At 44.7% G+C, this 23,261-nt stretch overlaps 1 protein-coding gene across 3 annotated transcripts in view; it reads right to left on the reverse strand.

The window, feature by feature from the left end:
- Nucleotides 1–17,257, reverse strand: part of RAI14 (retinoic acid induced 14) — a 99,744-nt gene extending 82,487 nt beyond the window's left edge. For all 3 annotated transcript variants that reach the window (XM_056848582.1, XM_056848581.1, XM_056848580.1), the window contains exon 1: nucleotides 17,177–17,257. In XM_056848582.1, the coding sequence (XP_056704560.1) occupies nucleotides 17,177–17,212 (36 nt within the window). In that variant the 5' untranslated portion in view covers nucleotides 17,213–17,257. The remainder of the gene's footprint in view (nucleotides 1–17,176) is intronic.
- Nucleotides 17,258–23,261: the final 6,004 nt, after the last annotated feature.

A 23,261-nucleotide genomic window follows, 5' to 3' on the forward strand; every position in this document is an offset into this window, starting at 1 on the left:
GCCCCTTTCCTAATAATGCCTAACATGAATCTTATCTAGTTTGGCTTTAAGCTTGAATATACTGAAACAGAGGGAATTTAGATCTTACAACTTCTTGCTTGTCCTTTCTATAGTCTCCTTCTCAGCCCTCCTCCCAACTAAAATCTGAATTACTATCCCTCCTGTAAAAAAACTAGTTCACAATCCATGTTGCAAATATGTAAGCCTACAAAGAGCGAGGCCATGCATTTCAGAGTTGCCTTCTCTCTCCCAACCAAGAGCAGATGCCTTTAATAACAAAAACAAAAAAAATTAATGGGAGCTTTGATTTTCCCTGAGAGACGAGGTCACAGACGAGGCCATTTCCTGTCTGCAGTAAGGCTGCATGCTTCTGCAGACACACATCTTATGACAAAAGGCCCAATTCATTTCAAAGAAAGGGTCACCGCAAACAGAGCATACCACCAGACCACATTCTTTCTCTTTTTGCTTGATCACTACAGATTATTCGAAACACACACACACACGGGAACCTGAGAATGAAGGATAAATTTCAGCTGTTTAGGGCTACCCAACATCTGAAATCCCTTACACGTTGAAAAGGCTGTTTTACAAACCTGGCCCTGTTTCTGATCATGCAACCTCTGAAAGATGTTTTATCTCCCGCTGCATCCCACTGATGTTTTATCTCCGCTGCATCCCACAGAATCCTGCAAGGAGCTAAGCAATTTCCTGGTTGTTTTCACGTCCCCCAGCGTCCTGCAGACGCAACAGATGGCACTAGCCAATTCTTCCCATCTGTAGGATATTAGGTCGCAGACTTGTTTTAAGCACGCTTTGCCAGTTTCACTGTTGAAGGCGCCCTCCGATAAACTGGCAAGACTCTCAGAAAAACAGGAAAGTAGCAGAAACGATTATTTAAGGAAGGATCAACATAAGAAGAAGTTAAGAACATAAGAACCGGTTTGCCGGATCAGTCCATCTAGTCCAATATTTAATTTCTAACAGCAGCCAGCCAGATGCTGCTTTAAACTTCGAAACTTGAATGAAATATTTAAGTATATGCTGACAGCAGCAAGAGTGGAGTACCCGAGAAATTAGAAAGGAAAAGATTATCCAGAGGTAATTGAAAGGGCAAATAAAGTAACAGAACATGCAACTGTGGCTCAGTTTTCATCCTGAGTGCGTAACAGATCAACCTCCGAGTTTTATGAAAAATGGAAAGTATTCCTTGATTATCCAGCTGTTAACTAATTAAGATAACAGAATGTAAGAATTTTTATGTAAGAAATCTTTTCTACGACATGAAAATATAATAATTCAAGGAAGGTTTCATCGAATTGAAATTACAGAGTAAGTTCCAGTATAATGTAAGAATCTAATGTGCGTTTTTGTACGGTTTGTTTTATCCGGTTGAAAAATTAAAAATATATATATATTAAAAAATAAACTTAGAAACTTGGCAAGGCAGCGAGGACCATCTGGATGGTCTCAAGATCTCTCTCACACTGAGAATTTCTTCTAACCCAACAAAACCATCTGTGACTTTAAGGAGGCCACAGTATTAAAAAGAAGCCCAATACTTTTTTTAAAAAAGCCAGCATATTAGGGTTGCCAACCTCCAGATACTAAATGGAGATCTCCTGCTATTACAACTGATCTCTAGCCGATAGAGATCAGTTCACCTGGAGAAAATGGTCGCTCTGGCCATTGGACTCAATGGCATTGAAGTTCCTCCCCTCCTTAAACCCTGCCCTCCTCAAGCTCTGCCCCAAAAACCTTCCACTGATGGCAAAGAGGGACCTGGCAACCCCACAAAATACATACGGTAGCATATGAGAACAGAATAGAACAATGTAGTTTGGAAACTGACATGAAATCGTGCTGGATTTTTCAACTACAAAGTTCAAGTTTACAATCCTCAGGATGACAAACTCAGAAATGCCTAAGCAGAACCTGCTTTACAGGAAAGAGATAAAGAAAGCTTTGGAAATTACAGGGAAGGCAAGAGAGGTCTTGAAGTCCTATGCCTCCTTTACCTTAACCCTCAATTAACTCAGACCTTTCCCACTCTGCAAAATCTAGGATGTTGCAATCTGAACTATGCAACAATAGTACATTTGTGCATGTTTTCATACTTGTGTATAGCTTATTTACGAAACAAAATTTTATCACCACCTAATTTGGATTTTTAATTTGAATGGAATATACCAGTCTGCTCATATGAATGCCAACTGCACTGTAGGCCCCAAGACACGACAACTCAAGAATTGAGAGGCCAGCACAAGATATAAGGACAGATTGATCATATATACTCTTAAGCAGTTGTTCTTAGACTAAACCCTCCTGGAATACTCAATTACATTGTAACATTGGTGCATGTATAAAACCATATTGGTACATGCTGAATTGGTCATTTACATTGCAGTTTCTGATGTGCAGATTTTCTTTGAGCTTTTAGAAGACCATTCTTATTCTTGTGATTTGCAATACCAAATCCTTATATGAATTTAAGTACAATGGGAAGAGAAGGGAGATGTCCTTTTCTCCTCTACTGCTGCATCAATCCGTTCTTCAATTTATATCAGACCATTAAGTATCGACCGAACGGAGGCTGAGTATAACATGTGAAGCAATTAAGGTGTGGGGCCATCCATGAGCTGCAGCTATGCATGCTTGGTTTTCAACATGTGCCTTCCTCTTACGCAACCAAATGTACCATACAGAATTATGCATCCCTGGCCAACCCTGTTTGTCTAACCCAGGGCTGTCAAACATAAGGTCCGAGAGCCGGATCCGGCCCCTTGAGAGCTCTTATCCGGCCCGCAATCCAGCCAACCCCCCGCACTCCTGATCTGGGCTGTTAAATAAAAGAACGGCTGTTAAATAAAAGGAAGACTGTAAAAGAAAAGAAAATACCGTAGGAGTGTTATTGTTTTAAGCATGTTTGTATTTTAAGTAAAAAACAATATCATTAATTGTCTTTGCCAGTGTCTTCTATAAAGTTTGTATCTCCGGTACCTGGAATTAAATTTTATGGTACCCATGGCCCGGCCCAACCAAGTGGCATTTATGTCATATCCGGCCCTCAAAACAATTGAGTTCAACACCCCTGGTCTAACCAATACGACCATGCGCAACATGCAATTGTATGTGGATATTGATACAGTTACATGACCATCTCAGCAGTTGGAATAACTCAGCTTAGCCTGAGCTCATCAGAACTTGGAAGCTAAAGCAAGGTTGGCCATGGTCAGTACTTTGATGAGACACTACCAAGAAAGTCCAGGGTTACTATACAGAGGCAGGCAATGGCAAACCACTTCTGCTCCTCTCTTGCCTGGAATGCCCAGTATGGGGTTGCCTTTAGTTGGTTGTGAGTCAACAGCATGATCTTCTTCTTCTACATGATTACTTTTGAGCATATTAAGTAAAACATGTCCTAGTGATCACAGACAAGCATTGTACGTAGCCATGTAGGTGCACAGAAAATAATTGTACAATACTTTATTAAACTGTCTATTTGCACCCTGAGAAGACCACTGTGGAAGATCTCAAATAAAACGCGAGAACAGTTGAAACCCAGTTTCAGCTTGTGCCTGGAACAAAGCACCCAAGCCAGAGTTAAATTGGGAAGCTCACTAATAAAAAACTGAATGTATCATTAAATAATATCTCAGAGATACGGATATGCAGCGGTTCTATTTTAAGGCAGCTCTCCCTGAAGTTGTATTTCTAAAGGAGGGTATCAGACTAATTTTTTTCTTCATCACATTCTTCATACCTCATGGCAATCTACTTTCAAAACTGAGTTTCGATTTTGTGAGAATGCTGTAAGGGGAATTTGCTAAAGGAAAATCCATACATCTCACTGGGATCTCGCAAGCCTCTTGCAAGAAGCCAAGTACCCCACCTAACACTAGTAGTACACCCTCTTGTTAATACCAGCAGCCAACCTGCAGTTCATCCATTTCTTTGCCTATAAGGCTACTGTTTAATAAGTTGAACGCTGAACAACTCAGAGAGAAGGCATAGCTCCTTCCAAGAAGGACCATGGTGCAAGCCAGGAAAGTGGGAAGAGCATGAACACTAACCAAAACTAGGCACCATTTTCCACAAGCGTTCTTGGCAGCGCTGAACACCACCTCCACTTTTTGGCAAGTCCTCCCCCCCAATAAAAATGTTCGCTTATTTGCTTTAATTGCCTTCACGCTCAGGTGTTCTTGTTTGTCCTAACTAACATCACCACACAGTCAAATCAGAAAACTGGAATTTTATTGACTGACATCCAACAATAGCATCTTGTTCTCTATATGATCCCTGATTGGATCACTCAAGAGACTAATTAGGGGGAAAGGAAGTAGCAGCTGCCAGATAAATGAAAGGAGGGGGGAACCCAGGACAGAAGCAAGAACAGAAGTCAAGACAGCCCAGCGGAGCTGATCAAGATTCAGGGAGGGGCCACGATAAGCGGCAGAGCTCACACTTTGCATGCAGGGGATTCCCAGGCTCAGTCGGTAACATCTTCCATTAAAGGATCTCATGTAGCATGCTTAGAAATACATTCTCATGCTCAGATCCTGAAAAGTCACTGTCAAGAATAGACAATAGCTAGAAGGACCAATGGTCTGAATCCATATAAGGCAGCTTCACTTAACACTGAGAAAAAGATTTCCCCAACTGAGACAGGAGAAATAGAGGGTGAGAGATTCAAAACAGATAAAAGGAATTATTTCTACGCACAATGTATAGTTAAATTGTGGAACTCCCTGCCCCAGGATGTGGTGATGGCTGCCAACTTGGAAGGCTTTAAGCGGGAAGTGGACACTTTCATGGCTACTAGTAAAAATGGATACTAGTCATGATGCATACTTATTCTCTCCAGTATCAGATGAGCATTGCAGGATAATGCTGCTGCAGTTGTCTTTTTTGTGGGCTTCCTAGAGGCACCTGGTTGGCCACGGTGTGAACAGACTGCTGGACTTGATCTGATCCAGCATGGCCTTTCTTATGTTCTTATGTAAAGGTTTATGTTGCCAAAAAATAAAAATCTCTAGCTCTGACCCCTAACATCAACACTGTAGAATATTTTGCACAGAACTAAACAACAATGGTAACAAAACATAACACAAGATGAGAAATAGAAAGTTGGGCTTCAGGACATTTCTGCCTGTTTGGGAACAACCACTAACAATGCCCATAAATTACTCATCCAGCCCATTACTGACTCCAACCACTGGTTCAGACTATCAAAAGCATCCTTGGCATTTTGTGGAAAAAAGAGGTAGAGCTGGGTATCATTCACATATTGGTGACGCTGCAGCCCAAACATCCTGATGATCTTTCCGAGTGGCTTCATATAGATATTAAATAGCATGGGGGATAAGAACCCTGCAGAACCCCACCGGTCAATAGCCAAGGGGCAGAACAAGAATACCCCAGCACCACCCCCTCAAACCACCCTCAAACCACAGCTGGATGATTATGTGCAAATGCAATGGTGATGGAGAAGCAATGGGGATGGAGAAATATTGCCCTTTTTGCTGACATCACCGCTACAGGATACGCTGTAATATGGGCTCTACGCCATGTTCAATCAGTCTCGCTCCAACATTTCTGCCAGCGACAATCTAGCTGTCATCTTTCCATCTCCACCAGTTCCCCAGTTAACCAGGGAGGCTGCTTGGAAGAGAGGGAGCTTAAGGGCAATTGTGTCAACAGCCCTGGTCATTTCCCTATGGTCGCTAGATTCACCCATGAAGAGGACCGCTAAGAATTGTGCTCATCTTCTAACAAAAAATATAGGCAAAAGAGCATGAGAACATACCTCATCAGGTGTGTAAACAGTTGCCAAGCCAGCTGCTATGGGTATGCCCAGACATAAGGCTAACGGTCAACAGTCCACACGCTTACCTTATAAACCCAGCGTAGTGGTTAAGAAGTGGTTTGGAGCGGTGGAGTCTGATCTGGAGAACCGGGTTTGATTCCCCACTGCTCCACATGAGCAGCGGATGCTAATCTGGTGAACCGGGTTGGTTTCCCTACTCTTACACATAAAGCCAGCTGGGTGACCTTGGGCTGCTCACAGCTCTCTTTAAACTCTCTCAGTCCCACCTACCTCATAGGGTGTCTGTTGTGGGAAGGGGAAGGAAAGGTGATTGTAAGCCGGCTTGATTCTTCCTTAAGTGGTAGAGAAAGTTGGCATATAAAAATCAACTCTTCTTCTTCTTCTTATACTAGGTGGGGACACCATTTCAAATGGCGATATTGCAACCAAGGAAGGCAGGTGCATCAAGGACCGTTCTCAGATGTATCCAAGTTAAAGCAGAAAACCACTCTCTTTTTAAAAATACCTCATAATGTCTAACTATGTAAACATATGCACCACTTTTGTTTTAAAAAAGCAAAGGGATTTGTAACTTTGGTATGCTTACCTAATACATAAAACCATTTAATTTACAGCACTACATTCTATGCAAGCTGGAAGGAGAATAGGTGCTCATGAGGAATAATCACACATGTGGCCTAAAAAGATGCGTGGGAGGGCAGTTGCCTGCCTGACTTAACTGGCAGCACCGATACAAGGAAAATGAGTTGTGTAAGTTGCCCATAAAAGCACTATTGTAAAAAACTTACACTTAACAGGCTACATCTGTTTACAAATCCTGCACTGAAAACCATGGCAACAACAGAAATTAGATACTAAAGCTGCACCAAACCATCGGCTTCCTGCTTTCTGAACATGCTCCTATTAAGAGCAAAAACAGAACCACATGTTTGTCAATGTCCAACAACTATAAATTGCCAAAAAGCTATAATTGCAATAGTGAGCCAAGCTAAACATCGCCAGAAACCACGCTGTAATGACCTCTTGACAATCATGGCGTGTCAACTGTACACTATGCCAAAATAAGAACCTCTTGAGATAAAATTAAACTTAAAAAAAAACAACCCCAAAACTCTGTACTAGCACTGTTGTTATAGTCTAGTTTGCATTTAATTATATATCAGTAGCTGGGTATCTAATTTAATATATCAGTTTTTTTATTTGCCGCAAATGATCATATGCATTACTGCAACTCATTTGAACGTGCCAAGTTCAGAGTGAAGGTAATGCAGCAGTCACTCTTACAGGAATTCCCGTGTCAAATCCTGCTCCAAAAACTGATTTTGCCACTGCAGCACATGGCTTTGCCATCCTCTTCTACGGCTTGTCCCCCTTGGCTAACAGGGAAAGCTCAGAGGACAAACCCAGCAGAAACTACGACTGATAAGCTAAGCTGTTGACACCGCTGCTAGAAGTAGGACAGGAACATCAGCTGCCTGGTGAAATGACAGTAGCCTGAAGTGGTTATGTGGGGAGGAGGGCAGGGAAGAGCAGCGAGGGATGGGAGCAGATGCCCTTTTGAACCGTTCATTCTAGCGCTTGCTACAACCGGGCGCCCGTTAAATTGCTGCTTGCAAAATTGCCTGTCATAGTGACAGGCAAGGAGATTGCCTGCAGCCTGCAGGGTGAAACACACCTCTGTGCAGGCACCACTGTGCAGGCAACGGTATATTTTGCGTCTCCCCTCCCAATGAAGAATAAGCACCATCCAAGAATAAGCACCATCCAAGCACCAATAAGCACCTCCCAATGAAGAATAAGTACCATCATGGCTCCTGCCGCAACAGGCTCCCCTCAAGTACTTTATGCTTTCCAGTAAGGAGTAGCCACCACCCCCCATTCATTTCCACAGAAGAAAATGCACAAGTCCGTTCAGGAATACTGTTGAAATGGGTGTGTGTGTGCTAAACCAGCTCCCCTTCCAGAGACCCTGGTTTCTTTGGGAAGGGGGAAAGACTAATCTCAGTGGAGTCATTGATCACAGTCTCTATACTTTGTTCTATAGAATTCAGCAGGAGCCATTTGTTTACTGCATGTATATCCCGCTTTTCTTCCATCACAGGACTCAGCAGCATACCCAGTGAACATAAGAAAGGCCATGCTGGATCAGACAAAGCCCCATCAAGTCCAGCAGTCTGTTCACACAGGGGCCAACCAGGTGCCTCCAGGAAGCCCACAAATAAGACAACTGCAGCAGCACCATCCTGCCTGTGTTCCAGAGGCATGCTCCTCCGATACTGGAGAGAACAGGCATGCGTCACGACTAGTATTCATTTTGACTAGTAGCCACGGATAGCCCTCTCCTCCATGAACATGTCCACTTCCCTCTTAAAGCCTTCCAAGTTGGCAGCCACCAACACATCTCAGGCAGGGAGTTCCACAATTTAACTATGCGCTGTGCGAAGAAATACTTAAAGAAGAGCTTTCAGGACGTCTCCCAACCAGGCACTGACCAGAACCACACATGCTTACCTTCAGGAAGGCTGCTGCATAACCCCAGGGAGAACTAAGCCACTGAGAACCAATTCAGCCTCTATTTGTACACTTCCACTCTAGGCTTTCCATCCTAGTTACACAAGGGTATACTAAAATAATGCAAATTGGCTGAAGAGATCAAATATATAGCAATCAAAGAAAGAACACCCATCTTTCCAATTACCTTTGATTCCACATGTCAGACAACTGATGAGTTTGATATGGAGGTTTTTCAAACCTCTATACCAGTGGTTCCTAAACCTACCTTCAGAGAACTTGTCACACATTGATGCATCTGCCAAGGAACCCACTCATGTTGAGGAAGATTTTGGAATATGTGCTAGGACACACACACAGTTCATGGAGAACTCTGGTGAAGCTGGTTGGGCTTCACCACTGCGCCAGGAGCATTGAAAGACTCCAAGTAGACCAAGCGACCTCTTTGCAGCTAAACATGAAGTGTCAGAAGACAAAGTGTCTCTCAATGACTCTTTTGGGCACTGCCATGGCCTGAGAGCCAGCATGGTGTAGTGGTTTGGAGCAGTGGACTCCGATCTGGAGAACCGGGACTGATCCCCCACTCCTCCACATGAGCGGCGGAGGCTAATCTGGTGAACTGGGTTGGTTTCCCCACTCCTACACATGAAGCCAGCTGGGTGACCTTAGGCTCTCTTAGAGCTCTCTCAGCCCCACCTACTTCACAGAGTGTATGTTGTGAGGAGGGGAAGGGAAGGTGATTGTTAGGAAGGTTTGATTCTTCCTTAAGTGGTAGAGAAAGTCGGCATATAAAAAACAACTCTTCCTTCTTCTTCTGACTGAGGAACTCCCAATAAGTGCCAAGCATCCCCAGAACTCAATTCAAAAGGCAGCCCCTGTCACGCCATGAGTGTCTTGTAAGATAACTGTATACGGCAGGCACAAACTGGAAATTACTACTATCCCTATTTATACCAGGGATGGGTTATCCAGAGCCTGTTTTACCAGCCAGCTCCCCAGCCACATCATATGGTATGGGTAGGCACCATTAAGGTAGATGGTCTATATTCACCTTGTACAGGATCATCCAAAGGATAGATTGTATTGCAGAGCTACAGAAGCCAAGCTGGAGTCTTGGCAGACAGATATGGACCGCCAGGCCTTATGGTGCCACCCAACACTTGTTGGAAGCCAGTAAAGTTCTTCTGCAATCCACCAGCCTTTGGAAACTTGAGTTCTCTACAAAATGTAACTGCTCATTACAGCTTTATACCACACATCCATACTTTTTGGTATAAGAAGAGCCTTCATCACTTCTGCCTTCCCTCCCCCAATAGGCAGAAGGATAGGCAGAAAGATTTGACACAACGTCTACAGAAATTTTGCATGGATGCTTAGAAGGAACGGGCAAGGGGAAAATATCCCTAAACCCAGTTGAGATGTTCACTTGGGCCAATGTTCTCTTCTACACACCTAAACACACAACACATAGAGTGCCAAATCACCCCCCCCCACACACACACACACACAATATGCAAACCCGGACCTGGAGGGCATGTTCTTTAATCCAAAGACCTGAAAGTCAATTGCTGGAACTGGCAGCCTAAACCAGGGCTAGAGTTATCCTTCTGGTGACCAAGCAAGGGGCAGGCCTGGCCAATCCATAGGCTTGCCAACTGAGAAGACCGCCACTCACTCCCCTGTTCTTTTCTGTGCTTGAATAGGGGGCCTAAGACCCATACAAATTACAGTAACTCGCTAGGCTATGCCCTAATCATGGCCTACAAGATTCCAGGCTTGAACTCTGAAATTCCTAACACCCCATTAGATATTTCCAAATTAGCATCTTAGCCACTTATATTCATTCAGTCATAATATTTTAAGCAACAGCTTATAATCTCTTTCCTTCATTAAGTCGCATACTGTGTTCCAATAATGCTGAATATGAACTTGCTTTAAATAAAAAAAAAACACCCACAGAAACCAGTGCCTACTCATTTTACTTTAAGAGCTCCAAATCCTGACAGCAGCCCCATTCTTCTCATCAAATCAAAGGTGGCAGGCTGTATTCAGTACATTGTTAACATACCAAATTGCCTCAAACGTAGGAAAGACTAAATATGCCTCAGAATGAAAACCAGACCTTTCCGCTCAAGAGAGCTACAAAATGGAGAATACCATAAAGAGAGAGAGAAATGGGCACTTCCAGGATTGCCAGGGATTTAGGGTTTCCTGTTTTGCCTCTGGAAGCCCCCGCTTTCCTGGATTCACTGGCAATACCAGCTCTCTGATCAGACAATACAGAAAAAGTAAATCATCAGGTGACAATGTCATTACAAGATACAAGCCACTGTAGAAAACACATCCACGAAACTTTCAGCCTATCGCAAAATGCCCTCTAGAAAGGAAATAATTTCTAAAGCCACTGATGTATGAAACAATTTAGTGAGGCGGGTTCCCACATCAACAATTTACAACCCTTAAGTTCGACAATGAGGAGACAGAAAAGAAAAGCGATAAAAGAAGAGTGAGAGAAATGCCAGGGACACAGAAAGGATAAAAACAGCCTAGGGACATAAACCTTCACAATCCAGCTAGGTGTACTTCAACAGGCTTAACGGTGCCTAATTTTGTGTGGATTGTGGCATAAAACTGCCTCTGTAGTCCCACAGTCCTTCTAAATCCAGCTTCCTACTTCCAACAATCGCCAATCAGATGCCCCGGGGAAGCTTTCGAGCAGGATGAGAAGGAGACAGCCATCTGCTGGTGTTTACCCCCAGAATCTGGCATCAACAGTATTATCCTTTTGTAAAAGGAAAGAACCACACACGTGAGAAGAAATAATCCCCGTCACCTAGAGGCTACAGAAAAGTACATGCGAGCTTTAAACACAGCCCCCGCTATAGTCCAATGCAGCAGGGAGCTACTTACAAAAAAGCAGAAATATATTCTACAGAGGAAGGAAAAAAATCTGGACTTGGTAGAATTGGTCTAGAATAGGCTCATTTTCAGCACAGAGAATCTGAAGAGTGCCTTGTGCACATGCTATCCAGTGTGTCTGAACAAGATTTAAAAACCCTTGGCCCCTACTGAAATCAACCACTCAGTTCTTCTGGCCCACAGCTTTGTGATGAACACACATGAACACATGAAGCTGCCTTATACTGAATCAGGCCCTTGGTCTATCAAAGTCAGTACTGTCTTCTCAGACCGGCAGCAGCTCTCCAGGGTCTCAGGCAGGGGTCTTTCTCATCACCTACCTGCCTAGTCCCTTTAACCGGAGATGCCGGGGATTGAACCTGGGACCTTCTGCATGCCAAGCAGATGCTCTGCCACTGAGCCACAGCTCCAATCTACTATCTGCTGGCTCTGGGGCCATAACCTTATTTTGATTCCACTGGGTCAACAATCCTTAAAGCCAGGAGCTATTTGCATAAATCAAGTCCAACTTTCTGTAAACAAAAACAAAAAAGGAATTTATTCTGGCTGGATTAAGAGGAAGTCTTTTATAAGAGGTGCCGATAAGATCAGACCAAGCTGTCCTTCACATTCCTGCTTACAATTTAGGCCTGGTGGGTGGAGGCATTTCTTGCTTATGCAGCAAAGTTCATTTCCCCCTCACCTTTCTACACGCCAAGTAATCCTAGCCATATTAAATTTACATCCTAGAAGCAGAGTTCCCATTTGTCAGTCCGTGTTCCACTTTTTATTACATACAATGCTTTACTGGAAGTGGTGTATAAATACTGAAGCTTTTAAAAACACACTGACAACTCCACACACACACACACACACACACGGATGATAACCCTAGACCAACCAACCCTGTGTGTGTGTAAAGTGCCTTCAAGTCGCCCCTAGACCAGACCAATCTGAAGAAGTGAGCTGTGACTCGTGAAAGCTCATACCCTGCCAGAAATTGTATTAGTCTTTAAGATACTACTGGACTCTTGCTCTTTTCTACTAGGCCAACCAAAGTATCATCCCCCCCCCCCACCAACCCCAAACACAGCATGGCCATTCTGACACTCCATCAGAAGAAATTCTAACACTCCCTGTTGTGATGAGAACTTCAAACATGCATCAATGAACACACAAGAAGGGTCAGGACACAGAGGCAAGTATGTTGTCCTCAATTCAGAGATGATACCATACCAAACCACCATTTATGCTAACCATAACTTAGAATCCTACTGTGGTTTCAGCCTCCAATTACACAACAAGGCTTTTTGAGTTCTTTGTCAGTTTTCATTCTTGGTCCTCTCAGCACTCAAGACTTGGGAAGTTAAAATTTGCTCATCCTTCCACAGTGCAATAAACTTTGGAGATAAACAGTTATTAGGGTTTGTCATTTCAGACATCCTGCCAGATCACAACTAAACTTCCTTTGCCATGATTTCACACAGTGTCTTACTTGGTCCCGGTTTGTTTTTCAGCTTGAGGCTTTAAGAGAGATTCCTTTTTTCAAAGCCATTCAAATGCACGGTCAGCTATGAAGGAAGGGGGGATTACTCAATCCCTGCGCTCAGCCGAAGAAAAATGCAGGCAAAGAGAGGCAACAGATGAGAGAAGAAGGAGAAGAAGAGTTGGTTTTTATATGCCAACTTTCTCTACCACTTAAGGCAGAATCAAACCCGCTTACAATCGCCTTCCCTTCCCCTCCCCACAACAGACACCCTGTGAGATAAGTGAGGCTGAGAGAGCATGACTAGCCCAAGGTCACCCAGCTGGCTTCGTGTGTAGGAGTGGGGAAACAAATCCAGTTCACCAGATTAGCCTCCGCTGCTCACATGGAGGAGTGGGGAATCAAACCCAGTTCTCTAGATCAGACTCCACACCACTGGTCTTAACCACTACACCACGCTGGCTCTCTGAGAAAGGACTCAGTCTTCTACTGAATCAGACCCTCGGTCTATGAAGGATATTGTCTACTCAGGGGGTTACCGCACTTTGTATTCCCAGTGACGTATTAAGAGTTTGAAAATGTTGTAAAAAACATCGCTTTAAAAGGGTTTTTGGATACCACGGATTATAAATGGTTGGAAGACGTCTTCACAGCTAAAGGGGCCAAACAAAGTACGAACAGTATTTTTTATAACGTTTTCAAACTCTTAATACATCACTGGGAATACAAGTGCGATAACCCCCTCAGACTGGCAACAATGAGATCTTTCACAATGCCTATTGCCTGATCCTTTTAATTGGAGATGTCAGGGATTGATCCTGGAACCTTCTACAGCCAGGTAGATCCAACACTACTGAGCTAAAGCCCTGGGAGATAATCTGAACCCTTGCAATATCAGAGATGCAGCTCACCAAGCTGCCAAAGATCAGTTTGCTAGAACTTGCTTAACATAAAGGTAAAGGTCCCCTGTGCAAGCACCAGGTCTTTCCTGATCCATGGGGTGATGTTCTATCCCAACGTGCATTAGGCAGACTTTGTTTACGGGATGGTTTGCTGGTGCCTTCCCCAGTCATCTTCCCTTTAACCCCAGCAAGCTGGGTACTCATTTTACCAACCTCGGAAGGATGGAAGGCTGAGTCGACCTTGAGCCGGCTACCTGAAACCAACTTCCATCGGGATCGAACTCAGGTCATGAGCAGAGCTTGGACTGCAGTCCTGCAGCTTACCACTCTGTGCCACGGGGCTCCTAGAACTTAGGAGGGTCTGAATTAGCAGGTTTATTACAAAAGCCTTACAGGAGGTATTACAGCTACTGAATCATCACGGGAATCACTCAATTGCTACTCTGAAGCAACAGGGCCGCCACTGTTGGAAGACAGCTTCACAGAAGCTCATACAAGCATGACATGCACCGTTCGTAGAGTAATTGTAAATTTCCCCCCCAAAAATATGAATGACAGCTAATTACACATCATTAACCAAGCTCTGAAGTACAGTGCAAAGGCAATAACAGGAGAATTGCCCTAAGTATAAAGAGAGGGGAGTTTAGACTTGCTTTCACAGTACGTGCGCTGGCTCACAACAGAGCAAATTATGCTCCCCTCCTGCAACCCCCAGGGCGTTTCAGCCACTGAAAACAGCACAAGGAAAGGGCAGAAATTCCTCCTTCTCCGGCACATCAATCCTGCTCTGAATTGTGCCCTGATGGGTGTTTACTCACAAGTTGCCACCAGGAACTAAGAGATACAGCACAGCTGCAAGCCCTCATTGCAAATGTGCAGTTTGTAGTGTCTATTTGGACACTTATACAGGGCTCTTCCAGGAGACCTTGCCCGTTTCATACTGGTTTGGAGGCTTGTAGCATTATGATGGCCCATCTAGCCTGATCTTGTCAGATCTCAGAAGCTAAGCAGGGTCGACCCTGGTTATTAACTGGATGGGAGACCATCAAGGAATACCAGGGTCGCTATGCAGAGGAGGGCACTGGCAAACCACCTCTCTGTTAGTCTCTTGCCTTTCTTCAAGTTCTTGGAAGGGCTGTCATATAGAGGATGGTGCCAAGTTGTTTTCTGTTGCCCCAGAAGGTCAACCAGAACCAACAGGTTGAAATTAAATCAAAAGTGTTTCCATCTAGACATTAGAAAGAATTTTCTAACAGCTAGAGCGGTTCCTCAGTGGAACAGGCTTCCTCGGGAGGTGGTAAGCTCTCCTTCCCTGGAGGTTTTAAGCAGAGGCTGGATAGCCATCTGTCAACAATGCTGATTCTGTAACCTTAGGCAGATCATGAGAGGGAGGGCATCTTGGCCATCTTCTGGGCATGGTGCAGAGGTCATTGGAGGTGTGGGGGGGAGGTAGTTGTGAATTTCCTGCATCGTGCAGGAGGTTGGACTTAATAACCCTGGTGATCCCTTCCAACTCCATGATTCTATGAGTAAACATGTAGGGCAATGTAGCCCAGCCCATTAGCCAAGGGACCAACTTGCCAATAGGTCATGACTCTCTATCTTTAACAACCAAGAAGGCTTTCAGCTGCAGTAGGCAATCTGTGGGAGGTAGCCAGGAACACCAAGTTCTTTCCCCCCCACCCCTTTTCAATTGTAAAATTGCAAATATCTGTGCAGAGGCTGGCATCCAACCCTATCAAACAGAACAGAAAGAGACAACTGAAGCATCGAAAAGCCACTTTGCTTCAGGCAAGTGACCTATGTGCAATCCCTTAAAGAGGAATTTTGTTTCACAGCTGCAGGGAAAGTTATGTAAGATCCCAGGCAAAGGTCCACCTCATAGGAAACAAAGCCAACACTCGCGCTGAAGACCGTGAACATATCGGCATATATACGACACCACTTTCGGAACACACGTTTCCTCACAACTTCTGCAACGATCCCAGGAGCAATCAACATCCCCTGCATACTACAGATGGAGAACTTGTACTACTTTGTCAAAACACACCAAGTCAGCCAGCCAAATTAGTCCCATGACCAAACTTGATTTGGATGCAGCGTTCCCAGGTGTACTTTCCATTGCGTTATTCAACAGATGACCTCAGCCCTACTGACTCATGAAGGCCTGCAAGCTGCTGCTTGCTACTGACACAGCACTGGCCTTTCCCTAACATTTCTAGTGCAACGGCCCAGTCGCTCGAACACATGAAGCTGCCTTACACTGAATCAGACCATCAATCCATCAAGATCTTCTCAGACCGGCAGTGGCTCTCCATGGTCTCAGGCTGAGGTTTTCACATCACCTACTTGCCTGGTCCCATTAACTGGAAATGCCGGGGATTGAACCTGGGATCTTCTGCATATCAAGCAGATGCTCTACCACTAAGCCACAGCCCCTCCCAAACAAGTGTTTGATAGAGACAAGAGGCTAAAGCTTCAAGATGACAGCAAGTTGAGACTCCCAGATGAGAACACAACTGGTAGTGTACTCAGCTCCCTATGCTGGGGTTGGCTAATCGTTGGGCGTGCTTTCTGATATGAATGGTAGAGGATACCACTAGAAGAGCCCCAAGCTACATATATGTTATAGATTTCTGGAAATTTGGGACAATTCAGATTCATCAGAGGTTGATGCGCACACATCCAGAAGCATGGTTCATTTTGCATCAGATTGTGTGAGCAACTGTCCATATGGCAAGACCCACAATTAGGGTTAAGAATTTACACATGAAGCTGCCTTATACTGAACCGGACCATCAAGGTCGATCAAAGTCAGTATTGTCTACTCAGACTGGCAGCGGCTCTCCAGGGTTTCAGGCAGGGGTTTTCACATCTCCTACCTGCCTAGTCCCTTTAACTGGAGGTGCTGGGGATTGAACCTGGGACCTTCTGCATACCAAGCAGATGCTCTACCACTGAGCCACAGCCCCACAAAATAAAATAAAAATATTTCATAAGGTTTTTTATAATTTTATATATTTATGACCACTGAGGAAGGCCTGCTCAGGCCAAAACGTGTCTGGTCAAGCATTGGTCACTTACATTGTATACCAACTGTGCATAAGAATTTTATAACTGGTTTTTATATGCAGCCTGTATTCCAGGCCATCTGTTTTTAACAATTTGACTGTGTACACCATGCAATAAATGTAACTATTTTGGTATATTGTATAGTTTGTAGCTCAACCTTTGAAGCTCTGCTTACATATTCGGTTGACTTCCCCCCTCTTTTTTCGTTGTTCCACTATCCGAATTGTCCAGGTAACAATATGCAATTTGAGCAACAGTGGTCTAGAGCGGCAGGGATGCAATAACAACATAATTCAGAATTTGGCTCTAGAGCACAGACAGTTTAGAGACCTGCTCGTTCTCTCCTGCAGCATTTTACGAACGAAGCCATTTCTGCCCTTGTCGTTCATTAACTCACAGCTTTATCAAGGTGGGAACAGAAGAATGTTTCCATAGTCGATAACAAATACGAGTCAACCTCCCGGGCCACTTGGTACTTACATCACTTTTCCTGAACTTAGCTTTCAGGCTCTTCATGTTTATTCCATTCAGACTTCCCAACTTGATACGTCCTCAACACCTGGGCAAAAAAAGCAGGGGGGGAAAAGCCGTTAAGTTTCCAATGGCATTCCACGCTCCAGAGGATCTTCTTAAACACCAGCGCATATGGCTGCTTTAGAGAAAAACTCACCTCCTCCATAAATGTTCTGGAAACTCACCTATTAAGCAGCACAAATTCCTGAAACTTTATACCGACCAAGCCCATTTGATCATGTTTCTGCACAGCTGCAGAGAAAGCAGATTTACCCTTCTCCGAGTGTGCATTTTTAAAGCAGCTCTGGCAGGGGCCAGTGCTCGAATAAACCCATTAGCTCATTTGTAGGTTGTTTTTTTTATGGGGGGGGAGAGAGACATAGGGGGAAGAGGAGAAGAAAAAGAAAAGTTTAATGGCGTTTCACTGAGAGTACCTCTCCAACCGAAAAAAAGGAGATAATGATAATCTGAATAAAGGTTGGGAAAACCTAGTTTGGCAATTCATTTGTCCTTACCTGGGCTAAAAGCATTTAGTAGGCAACTGACAGCACGGCTCATCAGTTTTCCCAGCCATATCAGGGAGGCTGGGCTGACTGAAAGGACTCAATGACCTGGAGTTGGAATTAAACAGTGAAGTAGCCAAGTTTGCAGATGACACCAAATTATTTAGGGTGGTTAAAACAAAATCGGACTGTGAAGAGCTCCAGAAGGATCTCTGCATACTGGAAGAATGGGCATTAAAATGGCAAATGAGATTCAATGTGAGTAAGTGTAAAGTGATGCATATTGGGGCAAAAAAATCCCAACTTCACATATACACTGATGGGATCTGTGCTGGCAGCGACAGACCAAGAAAGGGATCTTGGGGTGGTAGTGGATAGCTCAATGAAGATGTCAACCCAGTGTGTGGCTGCTGTAAAAAGGGCAAATTCTATGCTGGCCATAATTAGACGAGGAATAGAAAATAAAACTGCTGATATCATACTGCCCTTGTACAAATCTATGGTGAGACCACACTTGAAATACTGTGTACAGTTCTGGTCACCACACCTAAAAAAGGATATTACAGAGCTTGAGAAGGTGCAAAAAAGAGCAACCAAAATGATTAGGGGACTAGAGCAACTGTCCTATGGGGAGCGGTTAGGACGCTTGGGGCTATTTAGCTTGGAAAGAAGGCAGCTAAGGGGAGACATGATAGAGGTCTATAAAATTATGCATGGTTTGGAGAGAGTGGACAGGAAGAAGTTTTTCTCCCTCTCCCATAATACTAGAACACGGGGTCATCTGCTAAAGCTGGAGGGTGAGAGATTCAAAACAGATAAAAGGAAGTATTTTTTCATACAACGCATAGTTAAATTGTGGAACTCCCTGCCCCAGGATGGGGTGATGGCTGCCAGCTTGGAGGGCTTTAAGAGGGGAGTGGACATATTCATGGAGGAGAGGGGTATTCATGGCTATTAGTTAGAATGGATACTAGTCATGCTGCATACCTATTCTCTCTAGTATCAGAGGAGCATGCCTATTATATTAGGTGCTGTGGAACACAGACAGGATGGTGCTGCTGCAGTCGTCTTGTTTGTGGGCTTCCTAGAGGCACCTGGTTGGTCACTGCGTGAACAGACCGCTGGACTTGATGGGCCTTGGTCTGATCCAGCAGGGCCTTTCTTATGTTCTTATGTTTCTGCCACCCCCTAGCAGAATCCAGACAGTCACAGGCCTTTATTTTTTTCTATGGTGGTGGCTTCCTCCTTTCCTGACATCCTCGCCTCCACCACCCCCATTACGTAGCCTCGGTGGCAGAACAGCACTGTGGAAAGCCAGGCCAGAGGAAGAACAAGCTGCTTGACTGAAATAGATGTTCTTTGAGTGGTACTCTGCACATGCCCAGAAAGTCGCTTTGGGTCTCAAGATTAGGGGAGGGGCTGTAGCTGAGTGGTATAGCCTCTACTTGGCATGCAGAAGGTCCAAGGTTCAATCCCTGGCATCTCCAGATAAAAGGACTAGAAAGGTAAGTGACGTGAAAGTCCTCTGCCTGAGACCCTGGAGAGCCGCTGCCAGTCTGAGTAGACAATACTGACTTTGATGGACCGAGGGTCTGATTCAGTATAAGGCAACTTCAAGTATAAGACAACTTCATGTATAAGGCAACTTCACAAAGATTTTATGCCCAAATTGAACCAAGCTCCAGGAAAATCCTAAAGCTTCAGCCAGAGGGATGATGTCTCTGCCTGTCCTCTTGAAAAGAGGGTTGGGGAGGTGTACTACTTGGGTGGTTTGAGGGACAGATTTCCACTCAACATCTTCCTCACTGCATGACAAGGCAGCAATTGTAAGAATCAGAAGCATCTGCACTGAGGAAAGAGGGCATAAATACACATGAAGTTGCCTCATACTGAAGATAGTGGATCTGACCCTCGGTAGACAGTCACTACTGTCTACTCAGACGGACAGCAGCTCTCCAGGGTCTCAGGCAGAAGTCTTTTACATCACCTACTACCTCAGGGAACCCCAACATGGTCCCTTGGGCGCCATGGCGTCTGTTGACCCCTATTCTGTCACCCACCAAGTGTTTTTAGGAAGGGGGTAGGGCTGGGCAGGGGTTTTGCCCAGCAAGGCTTCTGACTGGCTGTGCAGACTTTGAAAATGCTGTTTTGGCAGCAGCTGCCACCACAGCACAAGGATCTGCACTGTGTTACTGAAGTTAAGCTGAGGCAATCGTTTTATGGCTTCCCCCGCCTCTCACGGCAGCCATTTTGTTGCTGCGTCCATTGGGCTATGTCAGAATCCCAAAGGGCCCACAGGCTCAAAAAGGCTGGGACCCCCTATACAAACTGATTCTTAACTAGAGATGCTGGGGATTGAACCTTGAGACCTTCTGCATGCCAAACAGATGTAATTTATTGCGGCCCTTGACCAGTATTACACAGTTAAAACATCATTAAAACAACAATAGTTGAATGCAACAGAGAAATAGCTACGTGAACATTTGAGCTAGTCAAATGGGTTTAAAACTCTGCATCGGCTTTAACTTGTTTGGCTACCCAGTGGTTTCTATCAGACAACAGATATTCCAGTTTAGCCGCGTCAGATTCATCAAGAAATCCAACTAGCACTGGCTGGAGATATTTTGATCTGGCCTCCTTGTAATATGGACATCTCAGAAGCATGTGCTCTGTAGTTTCCATCTCCCCCATCGAACATAAACATAATCTCTCTGAGCATGGGATCTTTTTGAATCTCCCTACCAGCATGGCAGAAGGAAGTGCCGCGTACCTTGCCAAGATAAATGCCCTGTTGTTAAATTCTAGTTTGGTTAAATGCCAAACAGATGTTCTGCCATTGAGCCATAGGCTCTTCCTATGTTGTGCAACCACACAGAGGACCACTCCCGCTCCAAACCATCAGATGCGAAAAGGGAAACCTGTTTTTCTTCATTGGGTCCTATATACGGGTGATCAGTACAACTGGAAGAAAGTAGTGCCATCCTCAGGGTAATGGGCTATGAAAACTCTATCTGCCAAAGGGGGCATATTGCACATCCAAGGCCAGGTGTGGACCAAGCGGGTACCCTACGTATTTCACAAGTTGTTCAATTTGACAACACCCACAAGTACCTGTGCAATGCAATACAAGAACCCACGAAGGCAAATTTGCAATCCCTACACGTGCACTGAACAGTGAATCGTGCTTCAACATGTTGTAAATGTGAAGCACAACGCAACAGCCGTTACGCAAATTAGATGGCAGCAAACCAGGTATGATACCAGATACACACTGCTCTCTGATGAATGCAAGTGTATGATACTTGTTTGTGCTGCCTTCACTGATGTATGTGCATACTGATCGTGGCTGTAAGGCTGGATTAAAAAAGGTAAAGGTAGTCCCCCATGCAAGCACCGGGTCATTACTGACTCATGGGGTAACGTCACATCCCGATGTTTACTAGGCAGACTATGTTTACAGGGTGGTTTGCCATTGCCTTCCCCAGTCATCTTCCCTTTACCCCCAGCAAGCTGGGTACTCATTTTACCGACCTCGGAAGGATGGAAGGCTGAGTCAACCTTGAGCCGGCTACCTAAAACCAGCTTCCGTTGGGATCGAACTTAGGTCGTGAGCAGAGCTTGGACTGCAGTACTGCAGTTTACCACTCTGCCCCATGGGGCTCCTTAAGGCTAGATTAAGGATAAAGGATAGTTCTTCTAAACGGTCCATGCCCTTGATCGAAAGTGACACCCAAGGTTGCTTTTACTGGGATGGGGACAGGCTCAGTATGGGGAAAACATGCCCTTCCCCAGTGCCATTACCCCAATTCATACCAGGGCCCTTACTGGCTGCTTTTTGAGGCAAGATTACAGAGGTGGAAGCAAATCACAAATTCCCAGCATCACTGGAAAGCTCCATACTGAAAGAATTGAGAAACCGATTGCAGTGTCTTTCTAATGGTCGGGGGGTGGGTGGGTTGTCGGCTCTTTCATAAAGAAGTGACATCCTGACCAAAAACAGTATAACGGAGGAGGAGAATTGGCTTTTATATGCCGACTTTCTCTACCACTTAAGGAAGATTCAGACCGGTTTACAATCTCCTTCCCTTCCCCTCCCCACAACAAGAGAGCCAGGGTGGTGTAGTGGTTAATAGCGGTTGTTTGGAGCGGTGGAGTCTGATCTGGAGAACCGGGTTTGATTCCTCACTCCTCCACATGAGCGGCGGAGGCTAATCTGGTGAACTGGATTTGTTTCCCTGCTCCTACACATGAAGCCAGCTGGGTGACCTTGGGCTAGTCACAGCTCTCTCTGAACTCTCTCAGCCCCACCTACCTCACAGGGTATCTGTTGTGGGGAGGGGAAGGGAAGGTGCTTGTAAGCCGGTTTGAGTCTGCCTTAAGTGGTAGAGAAAGTCGGCATATAAAAACCAACTCTTCTTCTTTGTCTGCTTAGCAAGAAAAGTACTTTTATTTATGAAAGAGCAAAGTGCAGTTACACAAAGCCAGCACAGACTAGGATCTGGAAGACTTAGGTTCAAATTCTCCCCTCTGCCACGGACGCTCGACTGGATGACCTTGGGCCAGTCACTTGTACCTCTCAGCCTAACCTACCTCACAGGGTGGTTGTTGTGAGGATAAGAGAGAGAAAGGGCAAACAATACTACCTGGACTGGAGAGAAAAGCAGCATCTAAATAAATAAATAAATTGGTGCAAGAGAAAAGGCAATCAGCTCTAAAAGGTTGAAAAGGAAAGGCCAAGAAGGAAAACAGGAGTTCTTTGTCTCTAGGTATATGATATTAATTTACCTACCAGAAGATCAAAGTTACTTAAGATTAGAAATACTATGACATTCCGAGTATCTCTGGGATAGTTCATGCTTGAACACATCTCACTACCCTGATTCTCACCACTGACTATCGGCAACTAAATATGAATGGATTCCATTGGGGGGGGGGGAAACAAAACAAGAGGAGACAAACTCCTGTCAGTTGCATTCAGTCCACGGTAGCCTCCCGCATGTCATCGCCTGTGACCCAACCCATAATATACCTTCACGAGGGAGAAGAACATTTGTTCAAAAGTCAATGACCCAACATGGCCCAATAAAGCTTAATGCATAGAAAACACAAACACACACACAGCCCTACCTGACTCTGGGATCTTTCCACACTCCAGAGAATCAATTTTGTCATCATGACTCATGTGTTGAGAAACCGGTGCTCCTGCGCTTGACAGATCTGACAAGACGGTGACTCACCAGAACCACCCTCAAAAGTCTAACTAGGCAATCATGACCAGAAGTTACTCTGCCTAGAACTTCAGCAAAAAAAAGAAAAGCAAAAAGGAACGCTCTGCAGTTCGACAGCCACCAAATATTTGCAGAGAGAAATCACAGGCATAAATATATTCTGTCTGTCCACAGCTCTGAGCATATGGACAGGGTCCCCTTTGCCCGGTCAGGGTTGGGACTACAGAAACAGATCTGTGTTCTATCACTCTGTGCCAGCAAGTCTGAAGTATCCCTCCAGCTTAAGCGGTCAGCAGAAGAGTCGTGTACGGTAAATTGGGG

This window comes from Euleptes europaea, chromosome 4, assembly GCF_029931775.1.
Source record: "Euleptes europaea isolate rEulEur1 chromosome 4, rEulEur1.hap1, whole genome shotgun sequence".
Lineage (NCBI taxonomy): Eukaryota > Metazoa > Chordata > Lepidosauria > Squamata > Sphaerodactylidae > Euleptes > Euleptes europaea.